This window comes from Choloepus didactylus, chromosome 1 (genome assembly GCF_015220235.1).
Source record: "Choloepus didactylus isolate mChoDid1 chromosome 1, mChoDid1.pri, whole genome shotgun sequence".
NCBI lineage: Eukaryota > Metazoa > Chordata > Mammalia > Pilosa > Megalonychidae > Choloepus > Choloepus didactylus.
In genome coordinates, this window is record NC_051307.1 from 217,464,972 (window position 1) to 217,485,324 (window position 20,353).

Consider the following 20,353-nt stretch of genomic DNA (forward strand, 5'->3'; position numbering starts at 1 on the left):
GGTCTCATATTCTTTACCTGTCAAACAGAAGTAAAATAATAGTACCTACCATACAGAGTTGTGAAGATTAAATGAGTTGAAATATATAAAGCACTTAGAACAGTGCTTTGTATATAGTAAATGCCATATGAGAATTAGCTATTATTTATATGCCTTTTCTCACTGACTCTTCACAATTGCCTTATGATTTATGTCCTGTTACTGTCCCTGTTTCACAGATAAGAACCTATGGTCCAAGGATATTAAGCAGCTTACCCACAGTCGTAGAATTTATAGTGATAGAGTTAGGATTCTGAATCTACAGCCCACATTTTTTAATCACTTTTCACTAAAGCCAATGTATAACACCCCCAAATCTTTTAGAAGAAAGATGCATGCGGTAGCTTGATTACATGAATAGTCCCCAATCCTTCACTCCTCCCATATTCATGCTCTTTGCCAGGTACCCTTGTAGTGCCCTCCCACTCTGACTCTGAGCTCAGTCACATGACTTGTTTCAGCTAAGGGGGTGTTAGCAAATCTGATGCAAGCAGAGTCTTAGAAAGCATTTGTGTGATTAAGCTTGCCTTGTCTTACACTTGCACCCCTTCCTTTGCCCTGAGAGCATGCTTGGAATAGCCTGTTGGAGGATGAGGTAGGAACCAAGTCATCCCTGTCACCCCAGCCAAAGCTGGGCTAGACCAGCTGAAAGCCAGCCAACTCCCACAATTTGGAGCAAGCCGGCTAAGACTGGAGGGCCAGCCTGGCCAATGCCCAGACTCATGGGCTAAATAAATGTGTATTCTTGTAGTACTCCAATTTTTTGTTGGTTTGATTACATAGCATACTTATGGCAATCGATAACTGATACAATGAATTTACCCCCAATCATTTTCTGCCTGGATTTTAAACTCCAGGGCAGATACCTTACCTCCTCTATTTAGTGAAATATCATCACACAACAAACAGGACACAGCAGCATGTGCATAGATCATTTTGGTTGCTAATAATTAAGAATGAAAAATTATGATAAATACATCATTTCATGTGCTATCCCCACCACCTTCAACCTCTTTTCTTTCTGTTTGCATCCTCCTTTACCAAGGTTCATTGTTCTCTGGTAATGTGTTGTTAAGCAGGTAATGAACACAACTCATAATATCAAAAGCAGAGAAAGCACATTAATGAACAAGAATTTAATGTTCCATTTCTGTGAATTTAGAATACAAAGAATCCAACTTACTGCCTACAAAAAAGCATCATTATTAAGAGAAAGATGTCTCAACAGCTGCAAGAACACATAAAATAGATCAAGGTAAAATTGCCATCTCTATCATACAGTCCTGGACAGAGATGGTGTCATTGCCCATTTAATACCTGGTTAAGTGTGATGTGAAGCTTAAATTCTCCTGTAGGCATAAAATTAATGTTTCAATAAAACTAAAAGCTATCTTGACTATCTTTAGCTGATGTTTAAAATAGAAAATTATAAGACTCTGTAAGTCTGCCAAACTTCCTCATCAAAAAGTATTTTTTTCCCTTGTGACTTGTAATGCAGTGTGATGTAATTTTCATGTGTTTTCTTCTAAATCATTCCAGATAAAGGATTTTTTTTTTTTTTTGGCCTGTGTCTACCCCCCTCCAGAAGCTTTTTGTCAATGAGATTCAGTTACTCATCATATATCATCAGAAAAAAAAAATTTTCCTTATTTATAGATTCCCATAATTTTGTTAGGGGAAAAAATACTTATGCACTCATCAAAACACAACTCATACCCTCTGTGCTAATCAACACGGCATGAAAAAGACTCTTACATTAATTAATTTTTTAAAGGCCCACAAGATCTATAGGCTAAATGTTTGATATTTTGAGGGGTGTTTGTTTACATGGGAGTTTCAACCTTCAATTTCCTCCTTTAAAGCAAATCACTGCCCAATTATGAGAAAGATTTCATCTGTTCTGATGGGCCTCTCCTCAAAAATCCAACCCTCCACTAATTTCATTCAGTTCAGGTAATTGGTGGGGAAGAACTAGGGATGGTAAAAAAGCAAGGAAAGTGTTCTGGCACAGTGTAGTCGCTCAATAAATGTTAGCAGTTCCTATTTTCATTGGCAATAGTTGCTTGACTATTGTTAGTATGTATCATGTAATTAACATACATACAATTATTTAATCCTCATCTCATCTCTATGACATAGTTATTACAATATCCATTTTACAGATGAGAATACAAAAGCACATAGAGGTTATATGACTTGCATAAGATCATTTGACTAGCAGTGGCAAAGGCAGAAATTGAATCAAGTTCTGTTTAACTATGCTGATATTCAATCTGCTACATCACAGTGCTACCATCTGAAGACCTAGAAGTCTTCTATCTGGGACAAGTGAGTCACTAGTCAACTACTTGGAGAATAATGCACATAGCGATGGCCTGCTTAGCAATTTGACTGAATTTTTCAGAACTTATTTTCAGACTTCTGGTGACCTTAGGCATCAAAATCCATCTCAGGAAGCAGCCTGGTATCCCGAATAGAGAACTGGACCAGAAGTTTGGAAGTTTACAATTAGCCATCATCTCTGCCTCTTACCAGCTGTGTGACTTTGAGTAAACCCATTTCTGTCTCTGACCCCCATTTTTTCATAGTAAAATAAAGAGGTTCACCATTTCCAGCCCTACCAAATTGACAGTGCTATGATTGAAAATTCTAAACCATTCCTCTTAGCCATCAAGAAGGGATTAAATTATGCTTTTTTTAAAAAAAACAGAGAAGTGTTCAATGCATTTATAAAGTTTATCTTCAAAACATAAAATTTCATTTCAGGACAACTTCAGTTAATTGGAAAATACACTGACTTGAAACATGATTCCCATAAAATGCCATATAAAAAAATGTCAGTCTCTGCCTTAAAATCTAGACCAGCTGTTATTAATTATTGGGGGCCATGGAATCCCTTTGAAATCTGCTGGAGTCTATGAGTCTGTTCCCCACAGAACCCTTGAAGCCAATGCTCAGACCCTTTGCTCCAGATTAATAATTTATAAACTAGAAGATGATTAGGGTGACTGAGAACTCTTGAACTTCTACAAAGTCTTATTATAAGGCTCCTTTAACTCTAGAAATCCCTAAAGCTAGAAGAGTACCCTATCAACCACCACAGAGAACTGTGAGAATACACAAAAATCAACATTGAGCACTTTTGAAATAATATAAGCCAATGGCGGTGGAAACAAAATCCTGTTTACAACAGTTTAATTTATATGCAACTCTTCAGGAGTTGTTTGGTCATTTATTGCAAACTCCAATTCTGTTATTTTCCAGAACAAAGATTTACATAGGGGTGTGTTTACTTTATAGAGAGGTTAAGAACATGCAACCAAAGAACTGAAATCCAAATTTTTAGAGTTTTGGTTTCCTCATCTCTCCTCAGAACCATTGTTTAATGACTGTATCTGTCTACCAAGGAAATAAGCTAGTTTGAAATAGTGTGGATCCATCCAGTGGTATGATGGCAACTGTTCAACAACCAGCAATTAAAAAAAAAAGTGAGTGTGGGTGTCCACATAAATAGATATGTTTATTAGAAATTTTACTGATATAAAAGATGTATAGCATAAAATTGACCAATAATAATAAAATATACCATACTCTTTACCGTAAATCCCCACATAGTAAATTGATTGCACAGAATGTTTTCATTGCCTTTTTTCCAAACTCTCCTATCCACAGCAGACTATGACTGCAGTTGACATTGCAAATAGTTCCAATGTGAATGTTAATTGGTGTTTTACATTATGGTTAAAGAGTAAGACAAAAGGGAAACAATGTCATAACTTCAATAGTTTGTCAACTTCATTGCTGCTGAATTGTATAATCGTTTTTTATTACTGGAAGAATATTTCCACAATTTTTGTGCTAGTCACAATATAATAGCCTCAGACACAAAAGACTTTTAAATTTAATTTGCATTATTAATATTTTCTCCATCACTTTCTTAAGTCTAGATAATCAAGTCCTGATATGTAATATTTACCTTTTTCCATGGTGTAAATACTCCCACCATTGCCAATTTCAAGCTACCAAGTGACATCACTGAATGTGGAGTTTGAAAGGGAGGCAGAGTAGCACCCATTATGTAGAATTTCCACCATGCAAATACAATAGATGAAAACTTCAAGCCGTAAGATAACAGTGAAATACAGTCACATAACTAGAAAATTTTGTTTTGGAAATTTAGTAACTGTTTCAAATATATAATTTCTGTAACTGTAAATTTATATAATTTCATGTTTTAATAATTACTATTAACAATCAGATAATAAAATTCCTGAAAATTTAATAATTGGCTCTCATGAGTCAGTATGATCCAGTGCCAGCACATCACTGGTTCCACGCCTTAAAGTGGTCAAGCCAAGCCTGGAGAACCACCTTCCAGAGATGCTGAGGAAAGGATGTGTTTCTCTTTTTGATACAGAAGACACAAGTATTACCTCTCTTGTCCCTTCCAACTAGAATGCTACTCGGTTCATTCTAAGAAATATGCCCCAATTCATATCTAATTCCTGACTGAGATGGGAACTTGACAAAGGTTCTAGCTCCGGAACTATAATCTGTCCCCCAGATGTTGAAAGGATTTAAATTGCATGCACAAGGACTACACTGACCCTATCTTCTTTATACTTGGGACCTAGTTCACAGGCAAAGTAGGAGAAAATCAGAAAAAAATTAATATCATGTGTATTTGTCCGTCACAGGAATCCTGGGTCTGACAGCGACTTTCAAGAAAGCCTTTGGGGGAGTCATCAGGATGATGTACTGAGGGCATTACCAGTGAAAATTAACTTGCTGTCTGAAGGTGTGGAGCTCCATGATTCTACCTCAGCTTCTTGGTTTGAGACCTGGTAGGTGTTTCCTTCTACGTACTTAAAAAAGGTAGAGGTGAGGGATCTCTTACCTTCTGACGTTTCTGGAACAGAGAATGTGTAGTGAGCATGTTTAAATACAGGCCTGAAATCATTGGCAGGAACAACTTCCACAATGACCGTCACGGTTGCTGTAAAATTGAACAGTGAATATACGCTTTATTGTAGTAGTTTTATTCTACAAAAAAAGTTAAATGTGCCCCACGAACAGGCTTAGCATAAGATTTTGAAACCACAACTAGATTCTCTCTGTTCCCAGATGATCCCTGTTCTCAGACTGTGTGCCCTTAAGGAATGCAAGTGAATTTGGGTGCTAGCCTAAGTAATTTAGTCAAAGATATATAATATATTCCATGCCATATTTCATATTTTATACAATGGTGTTAGATATGCATACATCCTATATAAAAATATAATTGTATAGTTTACATGACAGAATTTATTGAATTTTTCATGGTTACATTCTCCTCCACTAGAGTTTGCTGGAATGCTATTCTCAACCTAGCATATGACCTTCTATATTCTGCTTTTAATATATATCTTAAAAGATAGAATTGTAAGAGACTCAGAAAACCCACATTCAAGGCTCAGCTTTGACATATACTCAGTGGCCTTGAACTGGCATTCTCTCTCTGAGGCCCAGTTTCCTCAACTATAAGAGGGGAAAATCATCATTTCCAATCTCCTCTATCACAATGTGGATCTAAGGACAAAATGCGATCATGCCCAAGAAAGCGTTTTCAAACTGTCAAAAGCTAACTAAGAAGTAGTCATTAAGTTATATTCATCTCAGTCAGAGATTCGTTGGAAAAGGAAGTCTATGTTTCAGACCAGCAAGCTCAGACTAGCATATCAGAAAAAGAGTTATCAAAAAGAAGGAATTTTATGTTCAAGCATAAAAACAAGCAACTTGTACACAAGGAGACTTTATTAAAAATAAAATAGTAACTAACATTTACTGTGCAAGGCACTGACTGGGCAATTTACATGCATTCTCTCTGCTCTTCACTGTAAGCAAACATTACTGTCTCATTTTACAGATGAGAGAACTGAGGTTTGCAGAGTCAAGTTCTTGCCAAAGGTTATAAAGCTAGTCACCAAGTCTTTATTGGACCAATCTGTGTCTGCCAACATCTTCCAAAATGTCTTCTATTAGATGCTAATGAGTCAAATGCAAAATGCTATGTTAAACAAAGATAAAAATGTTTCTTTAAAGTGAGACTTAGGGTTTCTAACATGCCAATATGTATTTTGAATATATAGTTATGCTTTGTTCTCCAAGCTTATTTGAAGATGGACTCCTCCTTTAGTGGATTATCTTGCAGAGTTTGTGTTCTGAAAAATGCTTTCCCAAAAATCTATACCACATGTAACAAACAGGAAGCCTTAATCTAGATCCAATGAGCCTTTACTTCAGCGAGTCTGGGGCATTCTTTCTACATTGGTATATGTTATTATGGGCACTTTACAGGGGCTGGGGTCTACAGTTTTCATCAGAATTTCAAAGGTGTCTATGACCCCCAAGAAAAGATAAGAGATGGGTGACTTCTATGAATGCCTCCATAATTAAATTCCATTTATGTGCTATAAGAACAGGTGCCATTTACAGCTCTGCCATACCGTGATTTTCATTGTATCCATAAAGACTCAAAATTGTTCTACTTAGCTGGAGTATAAAAACAGATTGAACCATGTGTGAGGTGTTACAAGCATCCTTTATGAGGAATTGCTGTGAATGTGTTGGGATGTGAGGACTAGAGAGGCTGAGGATTTATTACTATGAGATATTTTTCCCTCTTATTGAGGAATAGCTAAAATCTGGTGAGAGGAACAGATTCTTTGTTAATTAGTTAAGCCATAAGGATGAGTAGCTACAAGAAAAAGCATCTGTCCTGAAAGATCAGTTGGTCTATGATAACAGGCTTTTGGTGCATGTCATCATGCTTGGCTTCCTGTCCCCTATACATCACATCTCCACATAGTTGGGTCACTGTATATACCATTTGTAGAATTAGCACCAGTTAGACTCATGACAGTGAGTCAAGAGGGATTTAAAGAGCTCTAGATCTGCTGCTAAAAGCTTAGCATTAAGTTCCTTTTGGTTGCAAATATATAGATGCATGTCATCATTCCACCCTCCTGTATCCATGATGGAAAAAGTACTCTTTCCCATTGCTCCCAGTTGCAACCTCAGAATCCTTTTCAACCCAGGCAACCACCATCAATAGATCAGAGTTGGCAACAAACTCAAATGCTATTCCTTTTATAGGCTCTCTCTTTTCAAGCATTGACATTCTCTTGCTACACCTGTATTCTCCATAGAAACACTTACATCTTCTTGGACATCTTTGATGCCAACTGTCTGCTGGATCACTTTTTATTATGCTTCCCAGGTACAAAAGACACTTGACATTAATGATAGATGCATCCAGAAACCTTTGTGAATCCCAATTTTCACAATTTCTTCTATAGCCAATAAATTTACCCTTAAAATGTGGTAATATGTAGCTGAATATGTAAATAAGCTCTTGGGAAGCTTAATGTGTGTTCTCATGTGTACTAGTATTAGCAGAGAGACGTAGGTGTCAGGTGATGGGCTAAGTTCACTTATTTGCTGAACACTCTGCTCCAGTTCCACAGTACACAATTCAAATCTGTTTTTCAGGGTATTTTTGCAGTGAATAGAAACATTACTGTTAAATCCACAAACACCAAGGGTCTTCGGACTGTGCAATCTGGCTGGACTTAATCTTATTGCACCAAAGGCCCATTCTAGCAGAGGATGACCCAAAATGGTGGGACAGTTATGAGGAAACCAAGTGACAGAGAGGGATGGCCATTCTCTACACCTTCATGAAGGAATGAGTTGTAAAACTTGCCAAGTGTCTCACAGTTGGCATTAATAATATGGCCCCATCTATATCATGTAAAGTAATTCAAATAAAATTTCAGAAAAAAGCATCTAATTGCCCATGCATTTGGGTAGGTTGCCCTATATCTGGATCTTTACAAATAAGAGGTGTTTGGAAAGTCATAAAGTCATCCAAGCATCAAGCCTCCATATAGCTCCTGCCACTTCTAACTCCAAGAATCTCTAGCTGGAGTTGTGTTTAAGAATTGTATATTGCTCCAGGTGCTGCTAAGAGATGAAAAAGACTAAGGGGATGGTTCTGCCTTCTTCCCAGATCTAATGAAAACTTCCAACCTGAATCTACCTAATTCTCCCCTTCCTCCTTTGCCTAACTTACCAAAACTGTCACAAATATTTTTAATATCTTTACATTTTAAAATATAACTGAAGAGTCCAACAAAAAGGCACTTAATACTCCTTGAAAAGTTTATTGAGCTTACCTGTATGGGAGGGATGTAGGACATCAAATACTGAAATCATCATTTCATAGATATGTCCAGCTGCAACCATCTCTGGATTTTCATAATCCAACTCTTTGGTGACCTTATAAAATAACATTATTTCAGGAAAAGGGACCAAATTTTTTTAAAATGTACATGTTTCACGTAGTAAATCATCTAGAAAAAAGCAAGTATGTGGCCATTTTCATTTAATAGGGATGGCATCAGAATATGCCAGAGAGTCATGACTGACATACAGAAGGAAGCATTTTGGTGAAAAAAAGAATGAAGGGATGTCTTGAATCTCCTTCCAAAGTAGCTTACTTTTGGACAAAACATCATGGCATAGTAGAAGGAAAACATGGGCTCATACGCTGTCTTCATTGCATGCTAATTGTGTGAACTTAGGCAAAACATTTAAAATGAGAAAATATTTTAAAAGTACTTTTTAAGTGATAAAGCACTAAAATATATGTAAGTTATTCCTATTATGAGAAGTCATTCACAATTTCAAAAATATTTATTGCATCCTAATTACATGCCAGGCACAATTGTAGGCACTAGGGATATAGCGGTAAACAAGATGATCCAAAGCACAGGCCTGAAGATGATCCTAATTTAATAGCATTTCCTTAAATCTCAGTTGGCATTAAACAGAATGGGTCAATATAACACTAAGGATCCAAATGTTTGGGAATAAGTGCATTTTTAAAAATTTAGTTTCTGATTCATTCCCCTCGCCCCTGACTTTCATTAAAGCATGTTGAGCATCCACTACGCACCAAGCACAATGGTAGATTTTCTACACAAAAATGAACCCCTCAGAAACATGTCTAAGGCTTACAGTCTAAGAGAACCCAACAATAAACAATTGCAAGGGAGTGGCATACATGTTTTGATAGGGGAAGTAGAACTTACAATGTGAGCTTCTAACAGGGAGAGCTAAGCCATTTATGGAGGTCACTGAAACATGAGAATAAGTGGCATTTAAGACCTAAAAGATAATTATGAAAAGTATTGATTATAATTCACTTATAATTGATTGCTATTAATGTTTATTAAAATTTACAAATTTATTACTTTATTTATTGTATAATTAAATCATTAAGCATAAATGAAAACCTAAATGTTAGTTATCATCATGTTTACAAAACCTCCATCTTTATTCAAGCACCAATTAAAAATTAACTATTTGTCACAGAATTTCAAAATGAAAGTCAACCCAGGGAATCCTTTGGCTCAGTGCATAAGCTTCCACAATTGATAACATATGCAAAAACTCAACTTGTAATTTGTGGAGTCCCTCAAGAAATGTTGGGGTTAGGGTCAGAGACATAGAGAGATAAGCAATGTCTTCCTCAGCCATAGCTTCTCGTTAAAAGGGAGTGCCTGGTGGCATCTAGGGTAAGAAACAATTGTGCCAAGCTAACAGGGATCAGCAACTGGAAACAAAGACCTGTGTAAATTAGGAGTTAGAAGGAGGGATTTCTTCCAACACAGAATCCCATCTGGGAAAGGAAAAATAAATTTACTGTGTCCATCCTCTGCCTATGGAAAATTCAGAATCTAATAGAGGATGGAAAGAGGAGTTGCTGATCAGTCACTTCCAATGCCAAGAGAATGAGCCATCATCACACATGTAGTCACAAAGACTTATCTCTAAGTAAATTAGTATGCTTTATAGCTTCTGATTCATTTCCCCAGTTAATAGGGATTAAATTATTTTGTGCTCATTATGAAAAGGGGAAAATGAGGGCTGGCAGCAAGACAATGAAGTACTTGCCCAGATGCCTTCCAGCAAGACACCAGAGGAGCCCAGAACTCCTCTCTGCTGTGTTGGAACATCTCTTGCTGAATCTACAAGCAATATACCAACTGTGGCCATGAAATGACTCCATCTACTTGGAAAAACTATCCAGAGATACAGCAACTGGTGCTCACCTGGATGGGATTTTCAGCACCTGGCACTTGCTCAAAGAGTTGTCCAGAACCAATTGACCCCAAGGTGTGAAAAAAATGGAGCATATCAGGAGGCTCATTGAGGTCATGACACAAGAGTTTTGCAACTACTGTGTCTTTTGAAATTACCTCTTTGCTTGTATACCTGTTTGATTTTTTAAGAAGAAAAGCATTTTAGATGGATATTCCTTAAAAATGTGGTGCTTTGGCTCTGCCCCATAAAGATGGCAGAGACATTTGAGGGTTGGGCCTCCCCACAGAAGCTTTGAACAAGCAACAAGATCGAGTGGAAAAATCTTTCTCAAAGCCCAGAAAACCATTAAAGGAGCTCAGTAACAAGGTGAGCACCAAATCAAGAAAATGGCTACTTAAATGCAGGATGATCTTGTGGTGCCCTGCCTGGCCCCACCCCCCAACTCTCACCAGCTTGGTACAGAGCCAGCCTACACTCCCAGTGCGAATCCCTGGTCCACATTCTGGAGGGAGCAGAGTAACCCTCATGCGCATACTGAGAGCATATATTTCTGGCCCATGCTATCTGGTGTTGGCCTGGGGGAATTGCTGTCCCAGAATTTCCCCTACATGTAGAAGGCAGCTCTCAGAGTTCTCCTACAGAATGCTGTGGGAATGCAGTAAAGTGGCTGCCTCGGGCAAGGGATTTCTGACTGCAGGATACACAGTACAGTGTCCAGGACCGTGAGAAAGCTGCTTCCTAGGGAAGAGGGAACATTCATACCAGCATAAATGGGGGAATTCCTAGCACCACATGCACGTGTCCAAGACAAGACACATGCTCAGAAAACACCAGAGAGGCTCATATGCTTTGGTCTGGAGCTATTCTCTAAGTTCATGTATGGGTAAGATCTTAAGGAGAAAAACTGTACAGGTCAATGGAAAAGGTATTTTCTTTTTTCCTTTTTTTTTTTTTTTGGTTAGCTCCTGGCATTCAAGGAAAGATCTATCATAACACTAACTAGATAGCTAGATACAAGCACAAGGAGCAGATGTCTCAGAGTCTAAATTCCAGTGATAAAACATTAAATATCACAATGTCCAGGTTTTAACAAAATATTGCAGAATATACAAAGAAATAGGAAGTGATGGCCCAGGCAAAGGAAAAGATTAAAGCATTAGGCACCATCCTTAAGATGAATCAGACCTGGGACATTCCTGACAAAGACTTTTAAAAAATGGCCGTATATTCCCAAATAACTAAAGGAAATCAGGAAAACAACAGATGAACACAAAGAGAATATCAATATAGAGATGGAAATTGTGAAAAGGATTAAAACAGAGTTGAGGACCATAGTAACAGAAATTTAAAATCCTCAGATTGGAGCTTGCAGAAGAAAGAATCAGTGACCTTGAAGATAAGATAATTGAAACCATCCAGTCTAAGGAGCAGAAAGAAGAATGAAGAAAGTGAACAGAGCCTGAGGAACCTGTGGGACATCATCAGGTATACCAATACATGCATTATGGGAGTCTCAGAAGAAGAAAGAGAGAAAGGGACAGAGAAAATATTCAAAGAAATGATGGCTGAAAACTTCTGAAATTTAACAAGTCATGAATGTATACATCCAAGATGCTCAGCAAATTCCAAATAGGATAAACCCAACTAGATCCATGTCATAGCATGTTATAATCAAAGTGCAAAATGCTGAAAATAAGAGAGAATTGTGAAAGCCACAAGAGAGAGGAAACATGTCACATACAAGAAAGCCTCAATAAGATTGTGTTGATTTCTCATCAGGAATCAGGGAAGCAAAAAGGGCAGTGTGAAGACATTTAAAGTGCTAAAAGCAAAAAATTGCCAACTTTTTTTCAAAAATGGGGGAGAGATTAAGACATCCTCAAATAAACAAAAGCTGAGGGAGTACATCAGCATTAGATCAGCCCTATAAGAAATAATAAAAGGAGTTCTGCAGATTGAAAGGAAAGGACAAAAGACAGTTGACTGAAGCCACATGAAGAAATAAAAATCTCTGGTAAATATAATGACATGGGGAAATATAAATACCAGTACTATTACATTTTTTATTTGTAACACTGCTTTTTACTTCCTGCCATATCTATAAGGCAAATGCAAAAAAATGTAATGATAAATCAATGGCTTGCAACTCATGCTGGACAAACATGCAATTTGTGACAAGAGCTACTTCAAGGGGGTGGAGGAACACGGTTATGCATGCTATTGAAGTTATCAAAGCAAATGAGATTGTTATAGATGTAGGATGTTAAATTCAAGCTCCATGGTAACCACAAAGAAAATATCAGAGAGTATGCAAACTTATAGAGACATAGAGTAGAATGCAGGTTACTAGGGGTGAAGGGTAGAGGTAATAGGGAGTTAATGCAAAATGACTGTAGGGTTTCTGAATGGATTAAAGTAATGGATAGTAACGGATAGAGTGGATAATAGTGCAACATTGTGAACGTGATTAATCTCACTGAATGGTATGCTTATTAGGCACTGGGATGGAAAGATTTGTGTTGTATATGTGTTATCACAACTAAAAAAGGAAACTAAACTAAAGAGATAATGACAAACACAATACCCGATATTGGATGGGATCTAAGAATGGAGGAGAAAAGTTCCAAAAGGACAATATTGGGAGATAAGAAAAATTGAAATATATAATATAAGCTTTATATCAATGTCAAATTTCTTGAACTTGATAACTGCACTTAAGGTGATCGCATAAGCGAATATTCTTTTTCATTGGAAAAGTACATGGAAATATTATGTGTTCAAAGATTATGAAGTGTGCAGCCTGCTCTCAAATGTTCAGACGATAGATAGATGATACATAGACAGACAGATAGACAGACAGATAGGTAATGAATAATATGGTAAAGTTGGCAAAATGTTATAATTGGTGGATCTGGGCATCTAGCGGGATGGAGGTGAGTTGGAGTTCTCTGAATGGGGGTTTGTTCTATTTTTGCAACTGCCCAGTAAGTTTGAAATTATTTCAAAATAAAAAGTTTACAAACCAGTTTTGGACCACCATCGGGGAAGCCATTTCCCTAAAGGTACTAGAGCATGGTAAAACTTTCCTCATTTGCTGAGAGTATTTCTGTTCTGCACCCAGTTGGATACTTGTTTGGAGTGGGAAGTTTGTCCGGGCCATCACCTCCATGGAGAAGGGCAAAGTGAGAATCAGATAATTGTCTAGGATTATTCCAACCTGGAGCATCTGGATGGTGTGGTCAAGAGGGACAATCCTTACTATCCTATAATCACAGCAGACTTTTTTCCACCTTTATACATTCACCCACTTCTTCACAAGCTCTCACTCTTAAGCCTTCAAGCTCTAAACCCTACCCATCCTTCAATGTCTAATTCAATCTCACTCCTTCAGGAACTGCCCCTGCCTCCTCCAGCTACCCATGTTTTTCCTCTCACAATCAAAGCACAGCACATAGACCTTAATTTAAAATTGCCGAGTATTTTTTACTGTTGTTTTGTATGTATTCAGCTTATCACCCTGACAAGACTTCAACCTCCTTACACTCAATGAACATATCAAATACTCCTCCTAAAAACACCCAGGGGTGTTAGGTGTTGGGTTAATTAGCTCAGATCCTCTTGGGATAATAATCATTATTGATAGCATTTACTCAGTGGATGTCAGGCCCTGCACTGAACAAATTCCAAGCATGGGTTGCGTCTGATCCTTATAGCAATGCTGTAAGTACAGTTATGGTCTCTGTTTGAAAGGTAGAGTAATTAGGGCCCAAGAAAGACCACATGAGTAATTAGCAGAGGCTAGATTTTATTTTTCATTAGATAACCAGGAATAAAGCTTAGGAAATACAGGGGCTACTGTCCTATGTATAACTGAGATACTGGGGAGGACACAGAAGATGTAGGTTTGGGAACTAAGCTTTAGATTATAAAAATAGCTATACTGGCAATAGTACAAAGGCACAATTCTTATCCAAATTCCCAAATCCAAAACGCTTTAAAACTCAGAATTTTGTCATAGTTTTTTTGGCATTAAAACCTGACCTGACCTGAAATTTTTGGTGGCAAAACTTTACCTCAGTGATTAGATTTCTCCCACTTTGTGTGCATATTCATATGTTTCATTGCACAAATATTCATGGACTTGAACATGGGGTGCTACCCCAGCTTCCACTGGAGAGTTGCATAATTTATGATACACACACTATATAACCTTACTAAAATCCAAATAATTCTTTATCCTAAAACATATCAAGCACCAAGGGCTTCAGAAAAGGGATTATGGAACAGTAGTAACTAACATTTATGAAGCTCACATCACTGTGCTCAGAATGTCACATGAATTTCCCATTTATTCTTCACAGCCACCCTAAAGGGTACATACTTTTGTTATCCCATTTAATAAAGAAAGAAACTGAAGCACAAAGGGCTTACATAAATTACCCAAGATCACACAGCCAGTAAGTGATAGAACCAGGATTTCAATCCAGGTCTGTGACTCCAAATCCCAGGCTTTTAACCACTTCCTGTCAGATCCAGGAAACCCAACTTTCAGTCATGAACAGAACAAACAGACCATTTCTGAGGACCAGGATATGTAGCTGAACAAGAGTCAATTTGATGATCAACCACATGTCCAGATAGGCCAATAAACCTGGCATAACCTCTGCTTTTGACCCACTCTGCATTCTTGCCCCAGCCCATCCCATCTCAGCTCACCGAATCAGATACTGATCACAGAAAGGTGAGTTGTCATTAATGCCACGGATATAGACAGTCACTGGGATTGCTGCACACAGCTGGTCGAGGTCACAAGCCTTAATGGAGAAGGACTGAACGCTTACAAACCCAGCTCTCTCCACGTCAAGGCGGGTGGCAGTAACCAACCACAGTCCCATGCTCTGTGACAAAACAACATATTTTGCTGCAAACTGGACTATGCTGTCATTTTCAAAAATTACTTTATTACATATGTAGCAATGGAGAAGATAAAGTTTAAATTACCCCCCCCACCATCATTCATTAGAATTAAGAAACTGGTTAAAAAGGAATGTATGGATGTGTAATTATTTATTTAAGTAATACATTCACTAATCATATCAGATAGACTGGTTTCAGCTTAGGGGAACAGAAGACTTTCTAGCAGAGGAGGCCTTTTTTTTTTTTTTTTCCAGGCATTGAAAAATATGTAGGATAAGGAAATGGTGGGGGAGAATTTGGGGAGGAGTTCATTCCCAGTAAATAAAAACTCAGTATTTGGATACTGACTCATTATACCTCCTTTCACCCATCCTTCCACCCATTCATTCAACAAACATTCAGCTATGTGCCAGGAACCATATATATACAGCAAAGAAGTCCCTGCCTTCATGGAATTTACAGTCTGGACCGGGAGACAAACAATAACAAGTGTAGAAAATAAAAAGATAAATAATGGCAAATAGGTGTACGATCAAGGAAATGGAAGTGTGATGTGATTAGCATAAGGTCTAGTGGACAGGCCCAGAAAAATGCATGGGCAGAAGTACTGAGGCAGGAAGCCTAGAGATTTGGCTGCAGTGTGATGAACAAGGGTAGCCATGGAACAGGATAAGGCTGGAGAGAGAGGCAAGGACCAGAGAAAACAGGACTCAGTGGATCAGGTAAGTGGACTCGTGGGTCCCTTGCTTTGCAAGGAATTACCCAGCAAAATCCCTGGAGGGTGATTCCTCCTACAGGGGAGGAATAGGATCCAATCTGACTTCTTTGAAACCCTTCAGTTCAGCTGCTCTATGGAGACAATTGGAGGGGGAAACATTAAAGAAGAAGCCCAAGGGCGGGGCAAGATGGCGGACTGGTGAGCTGTATGTTTTAGTTACTCCTCCAGGAAAGTAGGTAGAAAGCCAGGAACTGTGTGGACTGGACACCACAGAGCAATCTGACTTTGGGCATACTTCATACAACACTCATGAAAACGTGGAACTGCTGAGATCAGCGAAATCTGTAAGTTTTTGCGGCCAAGGGACCCGCGCCCCTCCCTGCCAGGCTCAGTCCCATGGGAGGAGGGGCTGTCAGCTCCGGGAAGGAGAAGGGAGAACTGCAGTGGCAGCCCTTATCAGAAACTCATTCTACTGATCCAAACTCCAACCATAGATAGACTGAGACCAGACACCAGAGAATCTGAGAGCAGCCAGCCCAGCAGAGAGGAGACAGACATAGAAAAAAACAGCACAAAAAACTCCAAAATAAAAGCGGAGGATTTTTGGAGTTCTGGTGAACATAGAAAGGGGAAGGGCAGAGCTCAGGCCCTGAGGCGCATATGCAAATCCCGAAGAAAAGCTGATCTCTCTGCCCTGTGGACCTTTCTTAATGGCCCTGGTTGCTTTGTCTCTTAGCATTTCAATAACCCATTAGATCTCTGAGGAGGGCCCCTTTTTTTTTTTTTTTTTAAATCCCTTTTTCTTTTTCTAAAACAATAACTCTAAGAAGCCCAATACAGAAAGCTTCAAAGACTTGCAATTTGGGCAGGTCATGTCAAGAGCAGAACTAAGAGAGCTCTGAGACAAAAGGCAATAATCCAGTGGCTGAGAAAATTCACTAAACACCACAACTTCCCAAGAAAAGAGGGGTGTCCGCTCACAGCCATCATCCTGGTGGACAGGAAACACTCCTGCCCATCGCCAGCCCCATAGCCCAGAGCTGCCCCAGACAACCCAGTGTGACAGAAGTGCTTCAAATAACAGGCACACACCACAAAACTGGGCGTGGACATTAGCCTTCCTTGCAACCTCAGCTGATTGTCCCAGAGTTGGGAAGGTGGAGCAGTGTGAATTAACAAAGCCCCATTAAGCCATCATTTCAGCAGACTGGGCACCTCCCTACACAGCCCAGCAGCCCAGAACTTCCCTGGGGGGACGGCACTCACCTGTGACATAGCACAGTCATCCCTCAACAGAGGACCCGGGGTGCACAGCCTGGAAGAGGGGCTCACTTGCAAGTCTCAGGAGCCATACACCAATACCAAGGACTTGTGGGTCAGTGGCAGAGACAAACTGTGGCAGGACTGAACTGAAGGATTAGACTATTGCAGCAGCTTTAAAACTCTAGGATCACCAGGGAGATTTGATTGTTAGGGCCACCCCCCCTCCCTGATTGCCCAGAAACACGCCCCATATACAGGGCAGGCAACACCAACTACACACGCAAGCTTGGTACACCAATTGGACCCCACAAGACTGAATTCCCCACTCACCAAAAAGGCTAAGCAGGGGAGAACTGGCTTGTGGAGAACAGGTGGCTCGTGGACGCCACCTGCTGGTTAGTTAGAGAAAGTGTACTCCACGAAGCTGTAGACAGAATGGAAAATGAAAGCATAAAAGAAAGAATGGGGAAAAAAATTGAAAAAATCAAAATGGACCTCAGGGATATGATAGATAATATGAAACGTCCGAATATAAGACTCATTGGTGTCCCAGAAGGGGAAGAAAAGGGTAAAGGTCTAGGAAGTGTATTCAAAGAAATTGTTGGGGAAAACTTCCCAAATCTTCTAAACAACATAAATACACAAATCATAAATGCTCAGCGAACTCCAAATAGAATAAATCCAAATAAACCCACTCCGGGACATATACTGATCACACTGTCAAACACAGAAGAGAAGGAGCAAGTTCTGAAAGCAGCAAGAGAAAAGCAATTCACCACATACAAAGGAAACAGCATAAGACTAAGTAGTGACTACTCAGCAGCCACCATGGAGGCGAGAAGGCAGTGGCACGATATATTTAAAATTCTGAGTGAGAAAAATTTCCAGCCAAGAATACTTTATCCAGCAAAGCTCTCCTTCAAATTGGAGGGCGAGCTTAAATTTTTCACAGACAAACAAATGCTGAGAGAATTTGCTAACAAGAGACCTGCCCTACTGGAGATACTAAAGGGAGCCCTACAGATAGAGAAACAAAGACAGGACAGAGAGACTTGGAGAAAGGTTCAGTACTAAAAAGATTCGGTATGGGTACAATAAAGGATATTAATAGAGAGAGGGGAAAAATATGACAAACATAAACCAAAGGATAAGATGGCTGATTCACGAAATGCCTTCACGGTTATAACGTTGAATGTAAATGGATTAAACTCCCCAATTAAAAGATATAGATTCGCAGAATGGATCAAAAAAAATGAACCATCAATATGTTGCATACAAGAGACTCATCTTAAACACAGGGACACAAAGAAACTGAAAGTGAAAGGATGGAAAAAAATATTTCATGCACGCTATAGCCAAAAGAAAGCAGGTGTAGCAATATTAATCTCAGATAAAATAGACTTCAAATGCAGGGATGTTTTGAGAGACAAAGAAGGCCACTACATACTAATAAAAGGGGCAATTCAGCAAGAAGAAATAACAATCGTAAATGTCTATGCACCCAATCAAGGTGCCACAAAATACATGAGAGAAACACTGGAAAAACTAAAGGAAGCAATTGATGTTTCCACAATAATTGTGGGAGACTTCAACACATCACTCTCTCCTATAGATAGATCAACCAGACAGAAGACCAATAAGGAAATTGAAAACCTAAACAATCTGATAAATGAATTAGATTTAACAGACATATACAGGACATTACATCCCAAATCACCAGGATACACATACTTTTCTAGTGCTCACGGAACTTTCTCCAGAATAGATCATATGCTGGGACATAAAACAAGCCTCAATAAATTTAAAAAGATTGAAATTATTCAAAGCACATTCTCTGAACACAATGGAATATAATTAGAAGTCAATAATCATCAGAGACTTAGAAAATTCACAAATACCTGGAGGTTAAACAACACACTCCTAAACAATCAGTGGGTTAAAGAAGAAGTGGCAAGAGAAATTGCTAAATATATAGAGACGAATGAAAATGAGAACACAACATACCAAATCCTATGGGATGCAGCAAAAGCGGTGCTGAGGGGGAAATTTATAGCACTAAACGCATATATTAAAAAGGAAGAAAGAGCCAAAATCAAAGAACTAATGGATCAACTGAAGAAGCTAGAAAATGAACAGCAAACCAATCCTAAACCAAGTAGAAGAAAAGAAATAACAAGGATTAAAGCAGAAATAAATGACATAGAGAACAAAAAAACAATAGAGAGGATAAATATCACCAAAAGTTAGTTCTTTGAGAAGATCAACAAGATTGACAAACCCCTAGCTAGACTGACAAAATCAAAAAGAGAGAAGACCCATATAAACAAAATAATGAATGAAAAAGGTGACATAACTGCAGATCCTGAAGAAATTAAAAAAATTATAAGAGGATATTATGAACAACTGTATGGCAACAAACTGGATAATGTAGAAGAAATGGAAAATTTCCTGGAAATATGAACAACCTAGACTGACCAGAGAAGAAATAGAAGACCTCAACCAACCCATCACAAGCAAAGAGATCCAATCAGTCATCAAAAATCTTCCCACAAACAAATGCCCAGGGCCAGATGGCTTCACAGGGGAATTCTACCAAACTTTCCAGAAAGAACTGACACCAATCTTACTCAAACTCTTTCAAAACATTGAAGAAAATGGAACACTACCTAACTCATTTTATGAAGCTAACATCAATCTAATACCAAAACCAGACAAAGATGCTACAAAAAAGGAAAACTACCGGCCAATCTCCCTAATGAATATAGATGCAAAAATCCTCAACAGAATACTTGCAAATCGAATCCAAAGACACATTAAAAAAATCATACATCATGACCAAGTGGGGTTCATTCCAGGCATGCAAGGATGGTTCAACATAAGAAAATCAATCAATGTATTACAACACATTAACAAGTCAAAAGGGAAAAATCAATTGATCATCTCAATAGATGCTGAAAAAGCATTTGACAAAATCCAACATCCCTTTTTGATAAAAACACTTCAAAAGGTAGGAATTGAAGGAAACTTCCTCAACATGATAAAGAGCATATATGAAAAACCCACAGCCAGCATAGTACTCAACGGTGAGAGACTGAAAGCCTTCCCTCTAAGATCAGGAACAAGACAAGGATGCCCGCTGTCACCACTGTTATTCAACATTGTGCTGGAAGTGCTAGCCAGGGCAATCCTGCAAGACAAAGAAATAAAAGGCATCCAAATTGGAAAAGAAGAAGTAAAACTGTCATTGTTTGCAGATGATATGATCTT

The 20,353-nt window shown here is 38.5% G+C and overlaps 1 protein-coding gene across 1 annotated transcript in view; it reads right to left on the reverse strand.

Moving 5' to 3' along the window:
* LOC119526949 (cadherin-related family member 3-like) overlaps window positions 1-20,353 on the reverse strand; it is a 71,370-nt gene that overhangs the window by 9,443 nt on the left and 41,574 nt on the right. Inside the window, 5 exon segments of the mRNA XM_037826519.1 lie at window positions 4,937-5,035; window positions 8,256-8,358; window positions 10,197-10,359; window positions 14,905-15,068; window positions 15,070-15,086. Of these exon segments, the coding sequence (XP_037682447.1) occupies window positions 4,937-5,035; window positions 8,256-8,358; window positions 10,197-10,359; window positions 14,905-15,068; window positions 15,070-15,086 (546 nt within the window).